At 37.6% G+C, this 20,444-nt stretch overlaps 1 protein-coding gene and 1 non-coding gene across 43 annotated transcripts in view; both read left to right on the top strand.

Annotated features, from left to right (window-relative positions):
- CEP295 (centrosomal protein 295) overlaps window positions 1–19,951 on the top strand; it is a 43,227-nt gene extending 23,276 nt beyond the window's left edge. For 18 of the 42 annotated variants that reach the window (XM_086882101.1, XM_086882100.1, XM_086882098.1 and 15 more), the window contains 13 exons: window positions 976–1,197; window positions 6,601–6,707; window positions 8,141–8,255; window positions 9,480–9,713; window positions 11,225–11,379; window positions 11,612–11,771; window positions 13,907–14,544; window positions 15,228–15,401; window positions 16,573–16,690; window positions 17,602–17,805; window positions 18,037–18,145; window positions 18,626–18,725; window positions 19,586–19,951. In XM_086882101.1, coding sequence (XP_086738227.1) covers window positions 976–1,197; window positions 6,601–6,707; window positions 8,141–8,255; window positions 9,480–9,713; window positions 11,225–11,379; window positions 11,612–11,771; window positions 13,907–14,544; window positions 15,228–15,401; window positions 16,573–16,690; window positions 17,602–17,805; window positions 18,037–18,145; window positions 18,626–18,725; window positions 19,586–19,633 — 2,384 coding nt within the window. In that variant the 3' untranslated portion in view covers window positions 19,634–19,951. Of the gene's footprint in view, window positions 1–960; window positions 1,198–6,600; window positions 6,708–8,140; window positions 8,256–9,479; window positions 9,714–11,224; window positions 11,380–11,611; window positions 11,772–13,906; window positions 14,545–15,227; window positions 15,402–16,572; window positions 16,691–17,601; window positions 17,806–18,036; window positions 18,146–18,625; window positions 18,726–19,585 lie in introns of all 42 variants that reach the window. The other 24 variants (XM_086882099.1, XM_086882097.1, XM_086882095.1 and 21 more) reach the window with 2 other exon arrangements.
- LOC111926564 (small nucleolar RNA U2-19) lies at window positions 7,800–7,883 on the top strand. The gene has a single exon (XR_002863071.1). It is a non-coding gene; the product is annotated as a small nucleolar RNA U2-19 (small nucleolar RNA).
- Window positions 19,952–20,444: the final 493 nt, after the last annotated feature.

Here is a 20,444-nt window from a genome sequence, read left to right as displayed (position 1 = left end):
TACAAACTTTTAGGCCATCTTTTTAGGTTGTTTTTTCTAGTTAAAATACACTCATTGGAAAAAAGCTTTGGAGAGCAATAAAAATTTTATAAATATATGTGTTTCAGTCTTCAGGCAATGCTTTGCAATTGTCTGTAAGGAGCATTATTTAACAGGTAAAACAAATTCATGTTTTCTAAAGGTAAACATTTAATTTTATTCAATGTGTCTTCACACCTAAAATGTAATGCATATTTTATAAAGTTTTTTGCCATGTGTTCTTAAAAAGGCTCAGCAGAACAATGTGAGTAATTATAGGCCCATCAGGCTGGCATTCATTGCAAAATAATGAAACAGCTGATATGGGACATCATTCAATTAAAGTAAAGTAATTAAATGCTAGTCAGCATCAGTTTATGCAGAACAATTCTTGTTGGACCAATTTGATATCTTGATTAGATAGCAAGTTCTGTTGGGGAAGGTTTTGATGGAAGAATATATTTATGTTCTGGAAACACTTGGCTTAGTAACTTACTCTTAGCTGTATCTGTTGTGATCGACCTATATTATCAAACCATTGCTCATGGTAGGTAGTAAAAACGTGAGCTTTTTATTGGATTGGGTGGCCAGAAAGGGCTGTTTTGTGGGCTGAGTTGTAGAGAAAGAATCTTTAAACCAGAGCAGAGAATCTGTATTACCTCTGGATCTGGAGAAGTTACTTCAAGTTTTCTTGGATTTGCTGTGTGAAAAAATCTGAGTTTTTTCTGAAGAAATACTTTGGTGGAATTAGGAGTTAGTTTTTGAGAAGTGTATGATCTGTATAATCTTTCAGCCTGTATAATGCATAGACTGATGTGATATGGCTAAATTCATTAAAATGGAGACCATAAAAAAATCACCAGTTTATTTCTGTAGAATGTGCATCTTAATGTTCCTCATGAAGTGCAAAACACTTCCTTTTTATACCTAAACTGATTACAGGTGTTTTAAATTCAGATAAAACAGATGATGGTATTGGAGAAACTTCTCAGATTGCAATCTCTGGGGAATTTCCATGTGTGAAAAGTCAGAGTCATGCTCTTCATGAAGGCACCTTACCTTTGGGCATAACAAACTATGAAGGAAAAGCCTCCAGTGGAAGTCCAAGGCAAGCTAGTCCATCAGGGAGATTATTACAAGAGTTGCTAATGATGGCTGCTGAAACTTCATATGATTCAGGTGGGAAAATCCTCTCCCTTCAAGAACACCATTCAGCCATTCAGTGCTGCTGATTTTGCTGCTGTTTATTTGTAGAATATGACCTGGCTTGTTAAAGAACATGCAGTGCTATTTAATGCTATTGAATTTTGAGTGTAAAAAAGGGTATTTCAATAAGCACTTGTTTCAGAATGAACAAATTTTTATCTTTTGGGTTTTTGTGATCTATTACCATTCTGCTAACAAGTCCACACTGTAGTACACTTCATTGCTGGTCAGCAATTTCTTGTCCAGGGCATATGCTTTTCATCTGCAACCTCTATAACTGTAAAGGTTTGCAGGTATTCCAGGTGGGAACCTGTTCTGGGCAGGCCAGTGGCGTTCATGATTCAGTACCCAGTGATTCTTGTATTGATACAGAGGAAATCAGTGCTTAAAAAGATCTCTGGAGTGTTAATGTGTTGATGTCAACATCCACTGAAAGATCAGTGTGTATTAAATATTACTTAAAAATATGGTTGAGAAAAAAAATAGAAGGCTGAGGTCATTGTCAGCTCAAAAAGAACTTAGAATCCTGTCTTGGGTGTGACAGACATGAAAATTGATAATTGTAGAATATTTCAAATTTAGAGACCTAGAAGGATCATCAAGTCCAACTCCCCGCTTCTCCCAGGATTACCTGAAACTAAACCATTGCCCAGTTGCTCCTTGAACTCTGATGGCCTTAGTGCTATGGTCACTTCCCTGGGGAATGTGTCCCAATGGCTGACCAACCTCTCAGTGAAAAACCTTTTCCTAATGTCCAATCTGAGCTTGCCCTAATGCAGCTTCATTCCATTGCCTTGTGTCCTATTGCCTTGTTTAGTGTCAGGTAATTATTTTCTATCTGCAATTTGTATTTAATTAGGGAGTTGTGACTGTCAACTCAGTGCATTAGCCTTGACTCTCAGTTTATGAAACTAACAGAATGCTAGAGTTGAGCCAGACACCTGGAATTTTCAAGTAGCTGTGACAGCTCTCCTGACTAGGAAAAGTCTGTGCATAGCCAGTGTTCAAGAGAGGTCTGTTCTCCTTTGATCTTTTCTAATAGACATCATAGGCTTTTCGCATGTTCCACTGAATATGTCAAATGGAACAACAGTGCAATATTGCAAGGACTGCTTTAGTCCTGTCTGTCTGTCTGTGAAGAGCTTTTATTGAACAAGAGGACCTTTGAGGATAGGCCATATTCATAGGTGGCAGTTACTCTGATTTCATAAAATAAAACAAGTTGATTTGGTTATCAAGAAAAAAGTTTTTGTTAGAAAGTTTCATGAATGTTCAAATAATTTTGTTGCAGGGATATTGCAACTTAAACATGTTATGGGTAACTTGACTGGCTTTATAAAGTAACAAAGATGTCTAGATTGTAAAACATTCACTAAAGCAATTTGAAGCTTATTAGAAGATGACAGAATTACATGGTCCAGTACAGATTTCAATTTCCATCTAAAATATTATTGGAGCTGCAGAGGGGTTCTCAGAGACGTGGCAGCTTTCTTATGCCCATTGTTACCAGCAATGTAATTATGTAGTACACATCTCCTGGTTTTGCTAGAAATTTCAGCCCTAGTCTTTAATTTTTCATTTAATTTGCATTGAGACATCATTTCCAATTCAATTGGATTTACTTGGAATTGGAGTTGTTTTGAATAAGTACATATAAGCTCATTTTCCTTCAGCTGTTTCTTTATTTCTCAGAATGTCCCTTTTGAAGTGTATCTATCTTTGAACTTCAACTATCATGAAAATATTTTGTCTTTTAACAATATTTGAAGAAAAGACTTGTGTTTTTCTAAGTAAGTTGTAGAATCATTGCTAGAGCAGCTGTTTCCAAATTAATATAAAATATTTTGGTGTGGTGTCTTTTTACATTATAGACTATCGTATATGAACAATGCAATTGTTATGTAAGAGGATTAGGAAACTTTATGTGAACATCTATATTAAAAGAAAAAAAACCCAAAGCTTTCTGTGATTATGTGTTTAAGAGGATTGCCCTCTTGAGCAGCTCAGCAACCAAAAGTGCCAGCAATAATCATGATAACATGTAGGCTATGAGGCTCTCTCCGGTACTTTCAGTAACTAGAACTGTATTTCAGCAAGAAAATCCACCATCCCTTGCACTTTAAATACAAAGTTTCTAAAGGGAAAATTTAAGGTTGATTTTAAGTTGTTACTTAAGATTTTTAATTTAATTTGGTTTTTAAATTTTTTTTTGCTACTTGGTTCTTACCAGAACATGTTTCCATTTTTCTCATGTTTTCAAGATGTAATTGTTTCTCTATAGGTAAGAGCAGATGAGTACTTTGTGTGATCCTTGACCTTGTTCTTTGAAGTTATGTTCTTGATGGTTTGAACCTTTGGCCAAATAATGTAAGTCTTTACAACTTAGGAGTTTCATGATTGCAGAACCGCTAGATGTGTACAAATGCTTAGTCACTAAGCTCAAATGCTTAGTCACTTAGTCAAAGCTCACATGCTTTTTCAAATCAGACATAAGAGATGAAAAGAGAACATTGGTATATCTGCTTTTTACATGCAGATGCTTTATCAACAAAGGTGAGTTTCCTTTGATAGGAGAGTTGCCTCATTTAACAGGTAATTTTTTTTTTAAAGTCTGTAATTAGCTGCCTGTATAATTTGCCTCTCAAATTTAGAGGCAGCCATGTCTGTAAAATGCGTCTTAAGGGCTGCTCGTGGTTAGGGAGGGTGAATCCCTGTGCTCAGTATTGAGTGGTTGCAAGTGCTACAAAAACTGTTGAGCTGGTTGCAGCCAGGGGACAGGTAACTGCTGAAGTGATGTTGTATTGGGTGCCACCACTGAGTCTAAATTCTGAGTTGCTCTTTTACATGCCACTGATGCATTGATAGGATGAGTTGGGAACTTTGGACACTTAATGTTCTTTACAATCCTGTTTGGTTAGAATGAGCTAATAGTATTCAAACTGTTAATAGGGAATTGCAGAGTAATCCTGCAGGTGAGACAGGCAGTTTGATGGCATAAACCTAATTTCCTTAGGCAGTCAGCCTGGAACTAGTGACTAGGTTTGATACATACACCTCTGCAGGTATCAGTTCTCTCCTTCAGGACATATCAACAGGCTTGTCTCTTTGTATTCATCTGCAGTGGTTCCCTTGAGCAGTTGTTCCAGATGTGATTTTCTTCATGTGTTGCTACTCTGTACAGGGATGTTTTTCCAAGCATTACCTTTTTTTTGTGATCCAAGCTAACCTAAGATTTCAGTTTATTTTTACTAATCACAAATGGTTGCCCATAACTCAGCATTTCAATAAACTTCTTTACCATTGTCAGTTTAGCTTTTGTTTGTTTGTCTACATGGCTGGATTTGGACTACTTCCTGTTTTTATATTGTCTTCACTGAGTGGTTGGATTTTTAGTAATTTGTCTTTCAAATTGCACCCTAAAAGAATTACTGCTATTTTACTGCCATTTCTGTTGGGGGGTGGGGCAGGGAAGCATTTGGGGTATTACAGATTCAGCTTTTAAACATAAAATCTTCATGACATTGTGGGGTACAGGAAGTTAAAACATGAAAGTCCCATGTCAGGATGCTGTGAGGAACAAGAACCTTGCACTATTATTTTAGAGGAGGGAGAGAAGACTGAAAAACCCACCTTAATGAATCATCAAATACGGGATTTTAAAGATATTAATATAATAAAGTCATGGGATATGAGCATGGATTTTTAATTTAATAATTTGGTTTATAGCATGAGATTGATACTGTTCATCCCTGGTATTAATATTACAAGAACAATGCAGGTTATTACAGTTCAGTAATGAAACATTTGTAACATAGCTGTCCATAGAATTTATATACAAGAGATTATTAAATGCTTGAATTTCATCTCTAGTGTATCCTGGATTAGTGCATGTCATGGTGATATTCTAGAGAAAATAAAATAGCTTCTTTCAGAAAAGTATCTCTAATGTTGATGGAAAGGTATCAGGAATTGAATTATGTGGTATCTTGTTCCAGCATTTACTTTTTTATCAAATTTTAAAATAAATAGTCTATTTCTAGTTTCTGAACATCTGACAGCTATTTCTAGACACTGCTTCTTGTTATTGCTTTAAGTTTAGCAATCTTTTGTACTATGCTTTTTTCTCCTATGGAGATAGTTAAATAACAATTGATTAGATGATTGCAGTTTTCATTCTTCTTTAAGGAATTTTCTTGAAGGCCTTGCTCATTTTCAGGATCCTCTGTCTCCTGTATCCTGCTCCAATGAAGAGGAGCAGGCTTGAGCAGAGTACTTGTTCTCTAAATAAATGAGTTTTAGATGTATTTCCTTTCATGTTTTGTACTTCCTCCTAGATGTCTGCTGGGTAATAGTGACTAAAAGAAATCTTGTTTTTTTTCCTCTCCCTGAAATGAGTTTCAAAATGTTTCATATTTATTGAGAACATAGCCTTTATTATTGTTGCATCATATGAATCTATCACAGTTGTTGCTTTACAGAGGAAACGTCTCCCTTTTTTTTTTTTAATAGTATGAATTAGAGCAACCAGAGTTTGCCATCTGGTAAAAAAACTGAGTTTCAGCATATACAAAGTACAAACTAGTGCTAGGATTCAGAAGAAATTAGATCTGCCTAAGTACAGAGTCTCACAAAAGCTGGGGGTTTGAAATGTCTGTCATTAACAGCCCTTTTAGAATTGGGAGAAAGCACACCTACTTCACTTGTGTTTCATTTCAGTTTCTTACTTAGCACTTCTTTCTTGAGCATGTATTTGTTTGTGACAATTAATTTATAATCATAGAATTGTCAAACTTTGAAGGTGCTTACCAGCACTGAATGCAGAAATTGCATTTTTTGGGTCCTTTTGTGGTGGGTTTTTTGCACAGATACTGATCATACTACTTTTATGTGTAAGAGCATTATGGCGAAAGTGACTGAGTTCCATGGCAGTAGTCATTGCTGTAGTTAAGCAATTCAGTGTTTCTGCTTTCTCTGGTCCACTTGTAATGTCTGCTTTTCTTTTTAATTTCTATAATGGTAGGTTATAAAGGATTTCCAGTGAAATGACTGCGGTAGCACTGGCAAAGCCACATTTCATTCTGCTAGGCCAAAACACGAGTTTCAAACTCTTCCTGCCTACTCTGTGGAGAGCAGTCAGGGTAGTTAGAAATTTTAGGAAGGTGTGTCAAGGACCACAGCTTGCTGATGAAATTGGTGGTATGGTGGAGCAAAAACTGTTGTGTAGGTGAGAGGAAAGTGGTTAAGGATGGGCAGAATGAGTGCCTGAAGAGTGAGGCCAGCAGCAGTGGAGTCTTACTGCCCTCTGCTGTGCATTGCTCGCTATGAACTCAAAAATGGCTTTTTGTTCCTCATTGCTTCTGTTACTTTTGTGTTCAGCCCAGTCCCAGGAGTCTCAAGTGTCTCAAGATTCACCAGTTGTCACTGCTGAAGGTGAAAAGAGACTTAAAACAAGTTCTGGACCATCATTCAGGCTTGATAATACGGTTGGTCATATCAAAATAATCATATAACTCACTCTTTATTTTGTGATGTAATCTTTCTTATATTGGGTGGCTAAGACTGGGTGCACTATTCTAGGTGCAGCAGTAAAACTAAGCAGTAAAAAAAAGTAAGAGGTAACCACTGTGATGCATCTGCTGCCTCTGTTCTTGTTCATACTGCATGAGATGTCAGAGCACAGCATGGGCTTACACTCAGCTTGCTGAGACTCCTTTTTTGCAGTGCTGCTCCCCAGGCAGGCCCAGCTGGGACTGGTGCTCTGCGTCTTCCTTCCCAGGTGCTGGACTTTGCCCTTGCTGAGTTTCATCCCTTTCCTGTAGAGGCAGCCTCAGAGGTTGTTCTGTATACCAGCCCTGCTGTTCAATGCATGGGGTGCTCTTCCTTCCTTAATGTGGTGTCACCTCCTCTGAGTCATTGCCAAGGACAAAACCCTGTGTACTTGTTTCCCACCTCCACAGTGTATAACCCTTCAGTCACTGACTTCTGAGCCTGATTATCCAGCCAGGTTTTTACCCTTCTTGCTGTCCATTCATCCATGTTGTAACATCCAAACAGGGATCACAGAATATTGTGTTAAAAGCCTTGCCAAAACCAGCACCAACATCCCTCCTTTCTCTTGCTCAGATTCCATCATTTTGGTAGCAGATAAAAACAGTATTTAAAACATGCTGTGTATTACATGGACATATAAAAGTACCTTAGGATGTAAATGTTATACATGTGTATGTAATGTACATAAGCATGAAATGAAATATGTAGCAGAAGGGTTTCCTAGATTTTTTATTTTCTTAGGGCACATTTTAAGTCAGAGTTTGAGAGGAACTGTTCACATCTAATTCTTCAAAATTTTGAAGTACAAGAACCCTCATTATCTGCTTTGTGACTTTGCAGAGCTTACCTTAAAATTAAGGAAGATAATACTTTAGAAGATTGTGTATATTTTAGTTTCATTTCATAGAATAAGATTTTAAGTCTCCTGTATGCAAAAATCTCAATATTGGAAGTACTTGTAAAGTTTGTGATATTTTAATGTTTTGCATATATGTCCCTCTGAGATCCACAATTCTACTGAAGTGGGTCTGTGATGAGAAATAGCCAAATCTGATCACCAGAAGATAAAACAATCTTCCAGGTGTCATGATTTGTATGCAGTTCTGAGAGGCTTTATGTGAGAGTGAGTGTGTGAATGTGTGTGTGTATGAGAGAGAGAGAGGGGAGGGGGGCTGTTGGGGAGTGATGTGCCTGGGACATGAGGTGTGAATGTCTTGTACTGAGCAAGGATGAATCAGTATTTGCCTGACTGTGCAAAACATGAAGGCTCCTACACTTGAACTGAGCTCAGAATAAAATGTGTGGGTTTTAAGCTTTACTTCTGGACATGTGAATACATGGTAATAGGTGTGTTACTTTATCCTAGGAAGTACCAGGTTCAGAGGCTTTCATGCAACAAATACCCTGTGATATAACTTCAACAATTTCCACAGGCAGCTTTTCAACCAGTGAAATGTTGAATGCAAGCCCTGTTGAGACTGGTGAGTGTTCAGGTTTTGTTGTTCTTGTAAAAGGAAAATTGTGGTTTAATTTTATGGTAGAATGGGTCTAACTCATCGAACATAAGTTCTTCTGAAACAAATTTATGTCAAACTTCACTGAAGGATGATTAACACATCTTACAGAGTTGAGTATAACCAGAATGTTTTCTTAGGTGCTAATGATTTTTTTACTTTTATAATAATTTAATATTATTATACATCTGCTTTGGCAAAGGATATTTTGAGTTCTATTGTGCAACTGTAACACTAGTAGCTTTCACATAGCAATTTTTGTTTTAAAAATTATCTTCAAATGATAATACTGATAAAAGTTTCCTAATCAATATATATCATGGATTATTGCCGAGCTATGATTGTCTTGCTGTTAAGATACTTGTTCCAGTATCTGCTTATCAGCACAGTAATTCTCAATGACTTATTTGTGAAAATGTCACTTGAATATTGGCTTTTAATAGTTTTCTGGGAAATACATTTTCTTGCTTTTTTTTGTCTGTAGTCTGCCTCTTCATGTTGCTAGTTTTTCATAAAATCAAAAGCAGTTCTTTGATAATAAATATGCAAGTGCTCCTGATATTTTTACTTGTGAACATGGAAGTGAGTTTGAAATTTATTAGATAGTGACCCTTGGATTTAGTTACTTTGAGGCTTAATACTGTATTATTCTGACATGCAGATGATTTCTTAAGAAACATATGTATATGTGTTACTCCCATGTTTATAAATGAGTTTTTGAGATTACAGTTTTTACAGCCTGGAATTTCAATGGCTCATTTTAACCCTAATGTTTCAAATATGTTATTTTGTGTAGTAAACTTTATAACTCAAGTGCCACATCTGTGTTTTATTGATGTAAAAAAGCTAAAGCCATTCTAAGACCATTTTTTTGTGGTTTTTCCTCTCTGTTCTTTTTCAGTTGTGAAAGAAAAATACCAGCAGTTTTGTTATTTGACTAAATAAATTTTTCACATCTAGCTGTGTCTTCACCATACTCTCTGTGCTTAGTAATGACCTTTTCTGGTAGCTTTGTGCAATTCTTCTGCAAGCTTATGGATAAAGAAGGGTTGGTGTATTGTTTAGGAATATGATTTTGGTTGTCTTGATCCTTCAGATTTCTAGTGTTGGTATAAAACAATTTCTGTTTGAGCATGAATAAAACCACTGTTTGTATGCAAAACTGTTAACATCTAACTTACTTTATTTCAGGATTGTCTTCTGATTGTAGAGAAGATGGAATTCTGAGAAAAACAGGAAGCCACTGTTGGAACTCCTCACTTCCTTTTACCTTGCATCAAAGGCAAGAAAATTTGTCTGGAGCACCTGAAAGTCAATTGTCTGAAGTAGAGATGTACTTTTATGAAGAAAACCAGATACAACAGATCTTGGGGAGACCTACTGGGAACTTCAATTCTTCCTCAGAGGACAATACACATTTCCAAGGTATTCATTATTTTATAGCATTTTTTTGTGCTCCTCTCTGATCATACAGAATGAGGAGCTTGCTCAGTGTTAGGCATTGGTCTGTATTATTTATATTCAACTTACATGTTAAAGTCAGTAAGGGTTCTTCATGCAGGAATTCAGTACTTTGATGTTCTTGGAGCTTGGTGGTAGATGTATGTTCACAAAGTAGTGCAGAAAAAGGACAGACTGACCAGATCCCTATCAGTTCTGTGCAGATTCCTGCCACTGTGGCTGAACTGCTTGCTACCCTGTGCCATTTTTGTCACTTGTTTATGCACAGCTTTCACTTCAGAAAGGTAAAGAAGTGTTATATAATACTTCATTGTTCACAGGGGGTCACATAGTTGATGAAACTCTGACTGGCTGGTGGGAGTTTTGTGGTCTAGAAAAAAGTAGCAATTCATGGAAATTATCTATCTATCTATCTATCTAAGCTATCATGAAGAGTTAATTCAAATCACTTCCTCCTGGAATGTTTGAAAACCTCAAATCATGTAATTATAGATAAATCTAGACCCAGAAGGACCTTCTAGTTATGTGGCCCAGATTCTCCTTCCTGCTCACAGCAGAGCCAACTTAGACCAGATTGCTTGGCAAGTTCTGAGTATCTCCAAGGACAAAGATTCTGCACACCCAAGCAACATTTTAGTAACTTTCCTCATGTTTTGGGGTTTTTTTTCCCTCCTTTTCTTGCATGTTTGAGGAGACTATATTTTCTTTAAACTGAGAGAAGACAGATTCAGATTAAATATTAGGAAAAAATCAATCATGGTGAGGGTGTTGAGGCACTGGTACAGGTTGCCCAGAGAAGCTTTGGATGCCTGATCCCTGGAAATGTTCAAGGCCAGGTTGGGTGGTGCTTTAAGTAAGTGGTCAAGTGGAAGGTGTCCCATGGCAAGGGGCTTGGAACTAGATGATCTTTAAGGTCCCTTCCAACCCAAACCATTCTAGGATTCTCTGTATTATATCTTAAGAAGTTGTAGACAGTAGACATTTTTTGTACCACTTCCCTCACACCCCCAACTCTTCTTTTAGGATTGAACAAACTCAGTTATTTAGCTGCTCTTTGAACATCATGTGCTACATCTATTCTCTAATCATCCCCGTGGCTCTTCATTGGTCTTGTTCCATTGTGAGCTCTGAACTGAGAAACCCGCACTACTTCTGATGCAGTCACACAAGAGCAGAAGAGAGAACTTATAGACTTCACTTTTTCATTTAAAGAATAATAAAATTGAATCAGGGTAGCACTTTCTTACTGCTTTTTATACTTGCATTGTGTCAAAGAATTGGATGCTGTAAAGATTTTGTTTTTACAGCTGGTATTTGTATACCTGCAGAATTCTTTAGGCTCTATTTACTGTATATAGGAACAAGATGTGATACATTTTTGCAGATTTTTTGTTGTTTTTATTTTTATGGGGTATTGATTTTGAGGGTGTGGGCGATGTTTGTTTTTAAAAGAACCTCTTTTCTTATAACTCTAGCAGCTGAACTCTGTTTCCCTGAAATGGAGAGACATTTTCCAAACTTCCATCACCAGCCCTTTCAGCCTTTGGATCCAAGTGTTGACTTTGAAACATCATCATCATCATCCTGTTCTCAATACAGAATTTCCCAACACAGTAGAGAATTTAGCAAGGTACTGCAGAAAAAACTCTGGTGGAGGAAATGCTTTGGCTGAAGATTTTTGTGAAAATTAAATAAATAATCTCTATACTATTTATAAAATACAAAGCAGTATTTTTTATATGTGTAGACTGATGATTGTAGCAGAAATGTGACCCAAAAATCAAAAAATACCTTTTTCTTTTTATCCTTCATATTTCTGAGAAAATTAATCTTAAATCAAAATTATTTTCTTGTACCACTAGACTGCAGAATTTTCAACAGGAAGTCCAGATGTGTCTACGTTTCTAGAAGGAGAAAACTGTGGTCTGAACAGACAAAAAAGTAGTCTGCCTTCTAGTCTTGAAACAAATGGGCAAAACATTACATCAGAAGAAGGGTCTGCTAGAGAAAATACCACTCCAGGTATGTTCAGTGTAGTCAGATCATTGCTTTCAAAATCAGCTTTGTGCCAGTGTATAAATACCAGCTCTGAGTTTGGGGCTTGTAGTTTGGGTTAGCAGTGTTGAAACTGGGACAGATCTCGCTTTTCTCAGTCCTGCTGTGAAATATCTTAACTCTGCTGCACTCTCACACACAGTCTCCTCCACCACCTTTAATGGTAGAGCTCCTAAATTTTTTAAAGCTCATTTCTTCAGCAGTTTTGACTGTGATACAAAAGCAAACTGGGGTAGTCAAGTTACTGTAATGGATATTATGTTGCTTATTCCTTCTGTGGTGATTTGTTCAGCAAAGAAATATCAACTCTAGCTGAAACTGTCCTTTTTCAAATATATGTTAATGTATATCCTTTACTTTGTAAGTTTGAGTAAGGTAAGGCGATTCCAAAAAATTGATGAAAATTTTGTGCATGAGTTAATAGTCTCTCTGAACTGACTCATTTGTCTGTTACATACATTTTGTTCTTAAAGAAACAATTCCATTTTCCTTTCCCACTGTTAAGTCACAGCAATGTACTGTACACTGCAGTACTTGGTTTGATGACAGAACTGGCTTATCTCTCTACAAAATAAAGTAGAGGATAAGACAGCAACTTTTGAGCTACAGTGTTATAATTAATTTAGTGGATTAGAAGTTCATGATGAAGTTAACTGCAGCTTATAGCAGGGAAAAATATTTTTTAATGTTTTGCAGTTAAATTTAAATTAACTTAATCTTTCATGTAATTTTAAATTCTAAATGCAGCCAATACCAATCTAAACATTTCTGGAGCAAGAATCAGGTGTTTCAGTGTTTCAAGATGCTCCAACAAAAAGCTGAACACCAAATGTGGCACAATAATTTAAGTAATAGATGTAGTTATAATGTAAATGTTATTGGTCAGTTACATTTGTGACTTGTGAAGTAATAAAAAATGCTAGAATTGGTTGATACTTCAAGACATTGTGATTGCAGTCACAGCAAATAGGATTTAAGAAGTTCCATTCTAACTTCAGACCATTTCTGTTTCTGTCTAAATTGCTTATAGACACAGTCTTGATGGTTTAACAGCAAAATCTTCCCATCTCTTAAGTGTTTTTATAATCCCAAACCAATTATTGTTGTACTTTAAAAGGAGGGGGAAAATAACATAAGTAACAGGTTAAGCAAGTAAAACCTATTTTGGATTGTTCAAGGAAGGCTGATCTGCAAGTGCATCATCCAGAGAATTTTCTGTTGATGGCTGATGTTGCACTGTAATTCTTCCCTCCCCGTTAACAGCTATTTATCAGCAGACAATATTCTTTATACATGTAAAAATAGATATTTTCTGTGTATCAAAGAACGCAAAAAAATGTCTAAAGGAAACCATTAAAGGTTTCTGTGGCACTTTCCATAATGTGTGTAAAAAGCCTGGTGATAGCACAGTGATGGAGTCTGTGTAACTGATTTTATCAAACTTAGGACAAAAAAAAAAGTAATTTAAACAACACTGTTGTCTGTTTGGCAGATGCTGTTCTGCTGAAATGCCTCCCCAGTAATTAATGTTGATACCCAGTCTTTCTCTTTGCCCAGCCTTTTCTTGGGGAAAAATGGTATCTTGACTTCTGTGCTCAGATAAAGAAAGATAATTTTGGGTGCAGTACTGTACCTTGTAGGAACAGTAGTTTCTATTCCAGTTTGAATGTTGCTTTCTACTTTGAAGTTTTTCTGCCCAAGTAATGGTGTTTTGGATCATTTTCTTTTTGGTTTAGAGACTTTGTTGCAGGCCCAAAAGAGACACAGAGGACTTCCATTTGCAGAGTATGAGCTGTAAAATACTCTGACTTCCAGTGTAGTTATGTCAGCACCATCACAAAGCCCATCCCTAAACATGCTGCTTTTGAGAAGCACCAAAATGTGTTGTTTCTTGAAGTTTTGTGTACAGTGATGCAATAATTTTCTGTAATGTTAATGGTATTATGTTTGAGGAAACTTAAGTAGTTTTTTAAACAAAATGTTTCTTCCTGTTTACTAGACTTTTTGTTATACATTACTGAAAAGTCTTCTTATAGAGAGACTTGAAGTGTAAATGCTGTTTTGTTAGCAAGAAGTTTGACTTCTGTCAATTTTTGAAACAGAATCTGAAGAATCTTTTTACCCACTGCAATTAGAATCTACTTCAAGTGATGACTGTCAGAATGCTGATCAGCCAGGGGATATAAACACTGTGTCACAAAGACCTTTTGAACAAACCCTTGGAATTAGAGACAATGAGAACTCTATTTCACCTGCAAGTGGATATGAAGAGCTGTCAAGAAGTATAGGATGTATTAATCTCCAGTGTTCAGTGGAAGATCTGCGGAATGAAAATCTGATTCACCTGGAAGAGCAAAACTCATTTTACCAGCTAGGTCCCACACCAGTTACAATGGGTGAAACTTTCCCTCAGCAGTTAGTAAAAGAGACTGTGTCTTCTGAAAAATTACCTCTGGAGGCATTTGATCACAAAAAGCATGTAAAGCTTCCTGAAAAATCAGTTCATGAAAATGAAGTAAATAAAGCTGTGGAGCTGCATTCTCAGGTCAATATGGATATAAAGGAGCCAGATCAAAGCTTTCCAGAAGGACGAGAATCTCTGGGGGTTCTCAGAGAAACCAACTTGGAAGACTCAGACATCCATGTGCAAACTGTTGTACAACAGAACAGTTCTTTATTCCAAAGACATGAAAAATACTCTCATCCTGTGCCCAGAAGCTTATGTCATATTCCAGTCTGGGTGAGTTGAACAGATATCCAAAAGGAGGGGTTTTGTTGTTGCACAAATATCTGATAATATCATTATTATATCAATATGATCATATTTCAGATAATATCTGAAAGCATGGCAAATGTTGATTTTTACAATTCTAGTTCCTGTTTCCTGGAGTTTTGCCCCTGATCCTTCTTCTGGATCATAGCACTGAGATAATTTGCAGTAGTTTAAATGAGCTGAGTTCTCACGGTGGTTGGAGGAGATGTAGCTTCCCTACTGCCTCTCCTTCTCTTAGCACCGAGTGACAGAGCTCATGCACCTGGGTTACATAGCATGGGTGCCTCACTGAACAGCCCCTGGCTCCATTTAGAAGCCTGAAGAAGGTAAATAAATTAACCAAAACATAAGCAAACTTAAAGAAATAGCATTGATGTGGCTTTAAAAAAAAAAAATTGCCCTTGAACTAAGTAGTTTAAACTTATGGAGAGTGGGAGATTTGTAGTTGTCTGGCTACTTTGGGTTATTTGTTCCAGTTTTTTGAGTTCTGAAATATAAATGTTCTTTCTGTATTTCATTTACTACTTGGGGCAGGTTTTCTTTCTTCTGTATGTTAAATGAACTTCCTTTTCTGACAACAGTTGCTATTGCTGAAGATACTGCGTTTTTACTTTTTTCCTTACTGATACCTTGATTAATTTATTTTCTAGGAGACTGAGTCAGGGCATGGTATTATGGAAGAACCTGAGCTCACTCTGATAAGCTCCAATGACATCAGTATTGTAGAATCAGACATGGAACATCCTAACAAAGAGAAAATTAAGGAGGATGCAATGGATAACTCAGTAGGTGTGGATCAGTCTGAATGTAATGTTTTTACTGAGGTAAGCATTATCTAATGTGATTCTGTTTTGAACTTAGTATTAATCAAAATAAGGAGAAGCCCCACGGTAGCGCTTCACCCACTCCTGCAAAACAAGAGATTGTTGGGCTCTCCAAGCTTTATAATTGCTTTGGATCATCTTGGTTTGATGTTGTGTTTTCCAGACAGATCAAATAGATCCTAAATTTGGGTTATTCCTTAGAATCACTACCTTGTCATATTGATCTAGATAGAGTTTGGGAAGACTTGCTGCAAAAAACAAAACCATCTTGCTGGTGTTTGCAAGATGGAATTGTGTCTTATTAGATGAATCTGAATGAAAAGAGTGTGTGGAATAAAATGAAACTACAAACTAAACAGGAGAAAAGAGGAGAAAGCCCCTCACCTTGTGAGTTTGGAGCCATCCAGGCTGACACAGCAGTTAGAGGCTTATGGGGAAAATTAATCAGCTCTTCATAACTGCCACACTTAATTAACCCGTGGTGTTCTTTTTGCTGCTTGCTTATATACAAAGGCTGTAAATTGCAGAGGGGTGGGCTGTAATGTGACAGTGGTTTGGGTGCTGAAGCACTGATGCAGAACCAAGTAATCTGTGTTTGTTAGATGAATAGATAAGGTTAAATCATGCACTAATTGCAAGAGGCATCTAGGGAATTCCTGTAAGTGCTTAAGGATGGATTTTTATCAAGTAGTTGATACATGGGTGAGGTGGAGGTTGGCAGTTGGAGGCTGTACTGCTGCAGTGGGTCACCCACCTCTGGGAAACAGATGGAAGAGACAGAGCAGGAAGACAGTGATGGGGAGAACCAGAGAAAGCAGGAGGAAAGGAAAAGAAATTGAATTTCAGGCCTGTATTAAGAACCTGGCAATTGAAATCCGGTGGGCAAAAAGTCTTTAATGGATGTTCTTTGGGTTTGGAGGTGGGGGTGGGTGTTTTTTGGGTTGTTTTGTTTTGTTGGTTTGTTTTTAAGTTCTGAAAAGTTTTTAGAAAACAGCTTTTTCATACCTGTTACCAAGATCCATTTCTGATTTTTCTATGCATCATGCATAAAGGCAAAAGCATGTTTTTTATTTGCATTGAGTCTATGCTAGTGGTGCAGTAGTACTGCTTCACTCAAATATGTTGTATGTGTTAAACATTTCCAATCCAATCACTGATCCTTTTGAAACAGGAGGGAGAATTTTTACCACTAGCTCCAGATACAGATTATTCAGCATTTGTAAGGCCTGACAGTTCTCCCAAAGCCCAGAGTCCCAGTGAGAATCACTGTCCATCACATCAGACTGCAGGTAATTATGTGGTACTTCAATACAATGAAGTTGGAAGTATTTTTTAGTATTAAAATCATCAACAATTTTTTATGACTTACGATTTTAAATTTTGATGATTAAAATCATCAACAGTTTTCTCATTTGGAAAACTTAGAGCTGCTTTTACTTAGGCAAGTGCATCCTGCTGTTCAGACTTGGTCTGTAGTACCTTTGACTGAGGTTTAATGTGTGTTACCTGGACTTGTCTCTTCCTGGGCCAGGTTCTCTCTCATAAAACTTCCGAATCTCTACACTACTCTTCTTTGGTGTTGAAATGACTTAATTTTGAAAAAATCTGTATTGTTTTCTGATTTGTTGTCATAGTTTATGTACCTTCATTTGTTTCTCATTTTCTGTTAGTCCCCCTACAAGTCTGTAGCCAAAGAATTATACAATTATCCTTCCCCCCCCCCCCCCCCCCGCCTTATTCTGATGATAATCTGGAAGAGTAGTAAAATACTGATTTTTTTTGGGTTTTTTTTTTTTTTTTTGTCCAAGATGAACTGCAGTACTGTGAAGGTCAGGTATTCATGGAATGTAATTGTGTCAGGGACTTGTGAGATCTTCAGTACGTTTTGATGCATCCAGATGCTTTTGATGCAGTATTTCTCACAACATTTGTGAGAAATCTCACATCTTACAGCAGGGCAGACCTGCTGGCCATTACTGGATTCAATAGGTCTGAACTGCTGCTGATTTTGCATCATTCTGCAATGATCATTTTGCATGATCTTGCATCATTCTGCAAGATGCCTCATTTTTCAGTGCCATTCTCCTCTTACCATTTACAGAAGTGCTCAATCCCATTTTAGGAGAAGTACCTTGAAATGCATGACTTGCTGCTCATTGTTAACAATGAGAAATGGGAGACTTCTCCTTTTTCTTCACAGTGATGCTACTGGAATTTGCAGCTACACCCGGAAGTTTACAAAAATCCTTTTTAGAAAGAAAGCAGAATTTCATCCAGGAATCTCTGAAAAGAGTAGAAGCAATAAAAAATAAGGAGAGAGAGGATGAAAAGCTGGAAGCAAGAAAGCTTCAAGGAGGAAAGTCTGAGAATTTAAGAAGCAGACAGAAGGAATCTGGTCTCTCTGGTAGGTTTATCTGAGGCAAGACACAGCATTAGGTATCCCTTCAATTGATGTTTATATCAAAGAATAGAGATTTATTTTAACTCAGGATGTCATCTCTGTGGCTTCCATTCTGCTATCTTGTTTTGGGTTTTGTCATGTCATTTTAAAATCTTTGTAAATCTCTCCTGGTTTTGAGTTAGCTGAACTAAAGATTTAAATTTAAGATATGTTTGGCTTCTTTTTTTCCCCTAGGAAAAAATGGTGCACTTGCCAATCAGTTGAAAAAAGTAGGAGAAGTGAAAGTATCTTCTGCAGAGAATAGGAAGTCTGGAGAAACTGAAATGCACCAGCGTACATCCAGGTATTGCATAAACATAAGTGGGAGAAGTTTAATTAAAAAAAAAAACACAAAAAAGTAGGTAATCTGTGATTTGTGAAAGCTGCTGCTCAGTCTCTGCTCTTTCAGCTGGACCCAGTGCTGCTTAACAAGTGGGAGAGGAGCCAGGTGTGTTTGATGCAGGTACCTGCTGGGAAATGCCCTTGCAGAGGTAGCACTAAGGTCACCTGCTGAGGCAGCTCTGCCACTTAATGCCAAGTTCACAGTTGCACTTGGGCATGTAGGAGCAGTTACAGGCAGCAAGTGCAGCTTTGAACAGGGAGGACATTTGCTTGATGCAGCTGAAAAAGAATTTGAAGTGATTCTGGATTACTGGAGAGTGCAGTCAAATTTTCCCATTTGCTAACAACTGAGCCAGGGCCAATTCTTAAGCTTGTTAACCTACTCCATCTTTGCCCCTTCCTCCCTGCCCAGACACTAATGGTGTTTTTTCTGTTTTCACAGACTTTATAATCAGCTTGCAGAAGTAAAAATCAGAAATGAAGAAAAAACAAGGCAAGAAACTTATGCTAAAAACAGAGAAAAGGCTAAAGAGTTTCAAAAGGTAATAATTTGCTTGTGTCCTCTTGCCCTCTGGTCTCATGATTTCACTGAGCTTCCAGTCAAGAGTAATTGAGATGTGGTGTGAATGCAGCTGAAATGGAGACCCTCAAACCAGTCTGGATGTTAAGTGATACCATTGGTACATCCTATGTAAAAATTCCCTTGTCAACAACTGAGCTCAAGTTTTCTTTAAAAAGCGTGTATGCCTCAGGCTGAATTTTTCTGTGACCCGAGTTTGAGCAAAAACACTCCAGCTGCTGGAAAGCCTTTGGCAAAAGAATGGCAGCCTTTTTATTAATCCAGAATTAACCAAATTTCCATTTTAAGGCAACAATCTGGGTTTGTTGTTTTTTGGGCTGCTTTGGCTACCCTACCTAGATCCTGGGCATGCCCAAATGGTGCAAGAATCTTATTGGGGTTTTGCTGGCAGTTGCTGTGGAACAGGGTTAAAAAGAGGCCTGGATTTAGCAATTCCCTTATTTCCCTGCTGGGCCTGACAACTGAAAGGAAGAAAATGCTTGATAATCCTGATGGGCTGTGACAACTGTGCGGGATCCAGGTCCAGTTCCTGCCTTTAGCCCCGACCACCTCACCTGCTTTGTGGTGGAGGCAGTTGCAGCTCTTGTTACATTGCTTTATAGATGCCACCATTAACAGAGAAGAGAAATAAGTACACCCTTTGCCCCTGCCCTGGAATCTGTGGCCTCTTTGGAACAGGGGAGGCATTGCACTCACTGCTGTCCAGAGCAGCACTGCCCAATTGTGATGTTCTGCTTACAGACACAGTACCCAGGCATGCTGGCTTTAGGGCAGTCACTTCAGCTTCACTTACTGTAGTCTCATGGTTTGTTTTATTTGTAGAAAATGCTGGAAAAATTGCGAGCCAAGAAGACTTGGAAAGCACCATGAGAGGCAAAGACTTTGAGCAACAAGGACAGAGTGGTGTTGGTACAATCCAGGCCAGTGAGTGGTGAATTCACAATGATGAATTGTGATGCCATTCAGGAATCCTCAGCTTCAAGCTGTAGGAAAACCACGAGTACCCCAAAACGCTGTAGTCCCCTGTTTAGAGCTCAGCAGCAGATGGGACTGTGTTTTTTCATTGTTTGTCTCAGATTGAGCTACTGGCCTGAAGGACCTTTCTTATGTTAATATTTTAAAGAGATACTAAGTTTTGTAATATACATGTATAAAATGTTTTCAAATAAAGTTTTAAGGTTATTTGAATCCTTCAGTGATAGGATATTTCTTCTGTAAAGCTGGAGCTTAATTTGTTCTTTGCACTCTCTGATTTAAGAAATAGTTCCCTGCAGTCATAAGGTACATTTTAAAGGACTTGAATGGGAGAATAAAAATCTGTTACTTCTTCCAAAGAGAGGCTTTCTGTCAGTTTTCTGAGTGAAGTACATCAGGACAAATTCAAAACTCGACTTTTGCTGTAAACTTAATAATTAACAGGTGCACTATCAAGGGCTTTTCATTAATGCTCATTCTGGTTAAATGCACCACAGCAAATCATGGCATAGTTGGGGGTGGGGAGATCTTTAAAGGTCCTCTGGCCCAATCCCCCTGCAATGCTTAAAGCTCTAACAATTTCCCTGGAGCCTCTGCTCCAGGCCAAACCCCAACTCTGAGCCTCTTCACAGGTCCTCCAGTCCTGTGCTCATTTTTGCAGCCTCTAAATCTGCTCCAAGGGAACTCTTAGAAAGCAGATTTCTGA

This window comes from Cyanistes caeruleus, chromosome 3, assembly GCF_971803275.1.
Source record: "Cyanistes caeruleus chromosome 3, bCyaCae1.hap1.1, whole genome shotgun sequence".
Taxonomy (NCBI): Eukaryota; Metazoa; Chordata; class Aves; order Passeriformes; family Paridae; genus Cyanistes; species Cyanistes caeruleus.
Note: the sequence above shows the minus strand (reverse complement) of the source record. Positions and strands in the feature narration are given on the sequence as shown.